General features: G+C 36.7%; 1 protein-coding gene across 1 annotated transcript; it reads left to right on the top strand.

The window, feature by feature from the left end:
* The first annotated feature begins 2,719 nt into the window (after nt 1-2,719).
* On the top strand, nt 2,720-5,865 carry LOC119914425 (EKC/KEOPS complex subunit Lage3). Its single transcript, XM_038733725.1, has 3 exons — nt 2,720-2,828; nt 4,564-4,692; nt 4,784-5,865. Exons 1-3 carry the CDS (start codon nt 2,779-2,781, stop codon nt 4,896-4,898), a joined length of 294 nt encoding a protein of 97 aa, XP_038589653.1. The 5' UTR covers nt 2,720-2,778; the 3' UTR covers nt 4,899-5,865.
* The last annotated feature ends 506 nt before the right edge of the window (nt 5,866-6,371 follow it).

Here is a 6,371-nt window from a genome sequence, read left to right as displayed (position 1 = left end):
ATATAACTCGTTCAAGTCCAGTGAAAAACCTTAAATGCTATAAAAGTAAGCAGCAAACTGCCCGAGGTAAAAAACAACGTTTAAGTCACCAAAACAGACATTTTCAGGTATAAAATTAACAATTAAATTAAAGAGTTTTGACCAGCTGCTCTGTCTCCCTTCATTAATATTATATATAAATTATATAATATAAATAAATCTTCTGAGGGTGTATTAAGAGGCCGTCCCAAGGTGTTTACTGTAGAAATGTGTTTGAAGGCTTCATTTCCTGCCACGGCTGCAGAATAACCAAAGAAGGTAGAGACAAAGTTTAGGTCAGCAAAACTGAGTAAATTTCAGACATATATGATTTTCAGGGATCAAGTAATGAGGTAAGAACTTCAAGATTTTCTGCAGCAGTGGAAGGAAATGAAGTAAACACCTTGGAACAGCCTGTTAATACACCCTCATTTGTACTGTATTATACATTTTATATATAATATTAATGAAGGAAGACAGAGCAGCTGGTCATCGGTTGATCCTACATTAAAATACTGAACAAAACTCCTTCATTTAATTGTTAATTTTATACCTGAAAATGTCTGTTTTGGTGATGTAAACATTTTTTTTTGTCTTGAAGGAAGTTAACAAATGAAGGTTTTTCACTTGAATTTATATTTACATAGAAAAATTGGGCTGTTCTTAAACTTTTGACTGGTGGTTTACATAATGAAACAAATAAACAAACAGAAGACATATAACATACAGTGGATGTCATCATAATGTGATATAATTTTCCATGTCGATCTATTCTCATGAATCTGTGTTTTAAAGACTATTTTGAGACAAATGTTGTGGCTTTACATTTCATCAGACGGATAGTAGATAATGGGCTCATTAGCAAACACTTTAAACACATGACTGATCCGCCAACGCCGTGCCTGAAGGCCACGTTATTTATCGGCCTGCATGAAGTCATCTGCTGACTCAGAGTCTACCACTTTATTTGTTTCTACGTACAGGCTGCTGGAATGTCTTTGTCTATAATCTGTTTTTATTAACCAATAAATGTATCTTTCCTGTATACCTCAATGTAATGGCCACATTCAAAGAACTAGACTTTTGAAAGGCTCGATAAACAATAATGAGCGCCATATCCATCTGCAGATGCGGAGTGTAACCTGCAGCTGATGGCACTTAAAATACTTTTGCTAAAGTACAGTTTTAAATCCAGGACTTTTACTTGTTGTGTAGTATTTTCAGTGAGCTATTGATACATCTAAGTACTAAATATAAGTAAATGGTCTGAATGCTTCTTCTACTGGTGATAATCTGCTTGCTTCAGTGTACAAAAGTCTGAACACACATTATTCAAAGCATGAAGAGCATCACAACATTGTACATATCTGAATTTTTAGTCTGCAGGAATCATTTAATCAAGATCACAGACAAGAAAACAATATGCACTTTAAGCAGAAGTTAGTATTTGAAACAATGCAGAGGAACTTTGATTTTATTTAGTGAATACGGTACAGTTATTTTCATAATTGATTCTTTTTCTCGATTAATTGATTAGTCATTGTGAAAAATTGATGATCAGTGTTTCCCAAAGTCCAAGATGAAGTCCTCAAATGTCTGGTTTTGTCCACAAACCAATATATATTCAGTTTACTGTCATCGAAGAGCAAAGAATGCAGAAAATATTCACATTTAAGAAGCTGAAATCAGAGAATTTGGACGTTTTTTCTCAAAAAAAGGACTCAGGAGAAAGTTGTTAATTGATTATCATAGTTGGCGAGTAATTTAAGAGTTGACAACTAATTGATTAATCAACTAATTGTTTCAGCTCATCCAAGACAAGCTGGTGATGTTTTATCTTCCTTCAGGAGTTGAGTTTTGCCAGTGACAGATCCAGTTTACAGTGTGCTGAGGAGGATTTGTGGATTGGCTGTTATCAATCACCGTGTGTAGCTCATCCACACTCCTCTCAGCCTGCTGCTGTCACACTCTGCAAAGCTGCTCCATGAAGCGGACGCTGTTTCACTTTGGCTCAATAACTGAAAATACATCTGTCCACTCCAAAGTGTATATTCTGCCTTATTATGTATGTTTTATTTTGAATGATGATATAAGTTTCACTTGAATGACTTTATATGTATTTATACCACTTGCTTTTAGTAAATTTTTAAAAAACATTTAGTTTGCTGGGCCTATACTGAGTTCAATTGAATCACTTTTGCATGGAGGCCAGTCCAATGCAGAGGAAGCATTTCAAAATTAAATGTAAATTGGGGGTAAAAAGTTTTTCACTTATTCAAAAGTAAAAACAAAAATTGTTACTTTGTGATTTAATAATTCATGCAAGAAAGGGTTAATTTAATTTAATGTAGTGCAGGGGTTTTCAGAGTGGGAGGTGGGCCTCCAAATAGTTTCAGGGGAGACTGGAAGTGAAACAATATCACAAAAAGGAGATCACATACAATTTGAGACTCAGAGTCAGAAACTAATAAATGCCTTAGGACAGTCAGAAGTTATGTCAAACAGCAATTCTAAGCTAGTGTCTGTGGGATCAAATAATATAATCATGATCTCGTAGGCATCCAGGAATTTAAAACCCTTAATGTAGCCTATTTTCTTCCTTCAGGCGCTTTATTTGTGCAGGGAGACAGTTGTAATGCCGCACTCCGCCGCTGGGGGGGACAGCAGGGCGCCATCACTGTCTCTGTTCTGCCCTCACAGGCAGAAGAAGAAGAAGAAGTTGAAACCGGAAACTCCTTTTACTTCAAAACAACAAGCACGATGGCGGCGACAGACGCAGAAACAGACCGTGAGAAGGGAAAACTGGAATTGTATCCTTTAATATGAGCTCATCATTTTATATTATTAAGTCCTGTTTTTACATTTAGGAATGAAAAACTCTGTTTTACCAGAGAAACATCAGCATACTTTCACTGTGACTGATGCACATGTGAATTCCTTCAGGAGATGATTTGTTTTTCTTGCTAACATGTTCATGTTTTAATGCCAGCTCTTTGTTATTGTCCATCTTTATTTAGCCTGTCTGCTCTGCTGATCAGGATTACTGACAAAATAGTAAAAGAAGTACTCAGACCTTCAGTAAAAGTACCACATGGTAGAAGTTACATCAAACTACTGCGTTCAAAATGTTAGTACAGAAGTACCCTGAAGTTACAGCCTCAGATTTACCCACATTAGACTAGATACAGGTCAAAACCCACTATGCCTACAGCTGTCAAATCTGGATTAGATTGTCCCAGAGAGTCTTTAAAACATAGTGGTCTACATGCAAAAATGCAAATACGTAAAATCACCTTTTTTATTTTCACGAATAGAATAAAAACATGTTAAAAAGACAGCTTTAAGGCTTTGCCTAAAATGCCTAACAGCTGCGAATCAGAAGCTAACTTCAGCGTGGCCCAGAATATTATTGGATTATACTTATTGATGTTTTCATCACTTTGATGAACAGCTGGGTAGCTTATGAATTTCCCCTAGTGATCAATTAAGTCTTATCTTAACCTATAACAAGACACCATCACTTATTTGTTGGGTGTATTTTGCATTATTAATGTGAATCTGCAAAGTAACTAGAAATGTATTCCAGTAGAAAGTACAATGTTTCCCTCTGTAACGTACAAATATAAAGTAGGTGACAATGGAAATACTCAAAAGTGCCTAAAAATTGCGCTCCAGTACAAGAGTAAATGTAATTAGTTACTTTTCCACCACTGCTGACAATTTATTCGCATTTTTTCCCACTAAGAATACTTGTAAAAGGTCAAATTATTTTTCCTATAGAGGACGGTCATAAATGCATCCAGGCTTATTAAAAAGAAAATCCCCTCTAAAATAGGATTCACTCAAATTATGAATCCTTTACGTCAGATGCAAATTAATCTATAAATTCCAAGATGTTTCAGGCCCGTCTGTGTTTTATTTATCATTATTCAACCCGGCTTCAGCTCCTTAAAAAACCTCTCCGTGTGAAACGGTGCAAAACTGTACTACTGGACACTTTAAGGTGTGCGCACATGCACCAAAGTTGGCTTTACTGAAGGATCTGGGATGGGAAGAATGGGAGGTTCTTGGTATGGAAGACAACAGGCTGACAGGAAAGATAAACAAATGATTAGTGTGCAGATTGTTCTACATAAGGTACTTTTTAATATGTAATAAATGGTAAATAATAGCTGGTTAATGAAAATGGAATACACCAAAACTGCATACATTTAGGATGATTATTTATTTTATCTAAGATGTGCCAGTTGAGATCTTTTTAACATTCTATGTTGAAGGTTAGTCTGTCTATTTGTTCGATGCGATATCTCAGTTATATCACCATGTGAAGTTATGTTTAGTAAGATAAAAACAGAAACTCATTTTTTTAAATGTGAACGATGCACAAAGATGTTAACAGAACAAATTCCTGTTCAGTTGGACGAAAGCCTGAGAGAAGAGGAACAACGTATCAGGATAAACGTCCGGCTTGTAGCATTTCTTTGCTTTCACAGCTTCTTGTTCAGACTCTGTGAGTTCCTCCAGTCTTCCTTGACCCTCCTGCAGCTCTCTGGACGTCCCCTTCCCGTCGTCTCGTGAGGCCGTCATCGCTCTGCGCTCTCTGTCGCCAGACCGAGAGCCGAGGAAAGGCGGCATCAGCAAACAGCTCACGCTGTCCGGCAGCACGCTGTCCGTGTGAGAAAACGCTGCTTCAAACGTCTTCAGCCTTTGTCTGACTGTCACAGCGGCGATGTCTTCTATTTGATTTCTTCTTCGTGTGTTTCAGGAGGTGGAGCGCAGATGAAGCTCGAATCCTCAGAGTGTCTGTGAACTCGTTTCTGGATCATCTGTTGCTCGTCATGGAGACCATGGAGATGTTTGGTCCCCCTGTTTCCCAGTGAAGTGACAAATATTCAGAAGTATTTAGATTGAGTTTCCAATCGCTGGACACGACTCAGGTGCGACAAGTGGAAGAAACAGCAACGGATGTTTGAGCAACTGGCAGCTTAGACTGTGTTTACCTTTGTTTTATCGCGTAAAATCTGATTGTTTAAGTGGCGCTGAGCGGCCGCTGGTTTCAGTCTGGTTGGTTTTTATTTAATCTTCCTTTGTAAAAAATAAAAGGCAGCAGATCAGAAAGGTATCAACTGTGTCTTGGCCATTAGTTCACTTCACATATTAATATATAATATAAAATATTAAACAAAACAAGTCATGTGAAGACGACTTCTTGGTCTCTGGGAAACTGTGATGGACACTTTTTATTCTGTTTTTTAAATTTTATAGACTTAATGATTAATCGGGAAACTAATCATCAGATCAGTCTTTTACACTTTATTTTAACCCCCTGGTATTTAGCATTTATAAGCAGTATAATGAACATTAGCATACATAAAATAAAAGTAGCTCCACCTCAGTGTTAAAATGCTGCTCCAACATTGATGCATCCATATTAATAATCACATTTTTTTTACTTTTCATAATTTAAATAGTTTTTTTTCTTTTAATAATTTAGTTTTACTGAAGTAGAATGTTAAACGCAGTCCTTTTACTGGTAACAGAGTATTGGCACATTGTTGTACAGGTATTTTCGCCTACGGAAAGGACCTGAATACTTCCATCGCTGTAGATAATTGACGAGGCCATGCTACACTGATACAGACCAGCAGAGGGCGCTGGATGATCAAAAATTCATCTACCTGTTTGTGCTTGCACCTGTTTTTGATTTTGTTTCAGAGCAACACAAAAATGTCTTTTTCTCTCAGGAGAGGTGAAATAAAACATAAAGTAGTTCAACCTCTCTTTCAACTTTGTATCCTACTAAGTTAAATCAAATTAAAAACATTAATTTTGCTGTCCTCGAGTAAACGAGAGGTAAACACCATTGTGTAACTGACTGTCATAAGTGGAAGAAAGGAAATGAAGTGCCACAGTGAGCCACAGGACTGGCAGAGTTATAATGAAACTTCAGGCAAGATGAGAGATGATCAAATGTGTACTTCTCCTGGAAAGTCATTACACTCACACCCAGTGTTGGATGTAAACTATATACATACATGATGTCCCTAGATCCAGGTTAAAAAGCCTTTTCAGTGGCTGCTCCTAATCTTTTAATACTTTACCTGTTGAAATAAGAATTGCTCGGACTGCTGACACTTTCAAGTCCTTGCTAAAGACCCATCTCTATTCACTGGCCTTCAAACAGAGTTGAGTATTGACATTTTTTACTTTTTCTACTGTCGTGCATAATTGTTGTATATTCTGAACTTGGAAAGCACATTTTGTCAACTAGGGTTGTTTTTTAAATGTGCTATATAAATAAACTTGAACATTTACTCAAGTACAGTACTTAAATTAAAATTGGAGGTACTTGT

The sequence above is a fragment of the Micropterus salmoides genome, unplaced genomic scaffold (genome assembly GCF_014851395.1).
Source record: "Micropterus salmoides isolate LMB-PRFRI ecotype aquatic unplaced genomic scaffold, ASM1485139v1 Ms_hic_scaffold_20, whole genome shotgun sequence".
Taxonomy (NCBI): domain Eukaryota; kingdom Metazoa; phylum Chordata; class Actinopteri; order Centrarchiformes; family Centrarchidae; genus Micropterus; species Micropterus salmoides.
This window is presented reverse-complemented; position numbering and strand designations above follow the sequence as displayed.

Excerpts from the sequence above, each read along its gene's own strand:
- LOC119914425 (XM_038733725.1), top strand. The coding sequence starts at position 2,779 with ATGGCGGCGACAGACGCAGAAACAGACCGTGAGAAGGGAAAACTGGAA. Across the intron at positions 2,829-4,563 it reads GAGAAGGGAAAACTGGAATT|CTCTCTGGACGTCCCCTTCC; the intron begins GTATCCTTTAAT and ends ACCCTCCTGCAG. Across the intron at positions 4,693-4,783 it reads TCCGGCAGCACGCTGTCCGT|GAGGTGGAGCGCAGATGAAG; the intron begins GTGAGAAAACGC and ends CGTGTGTTTCAG.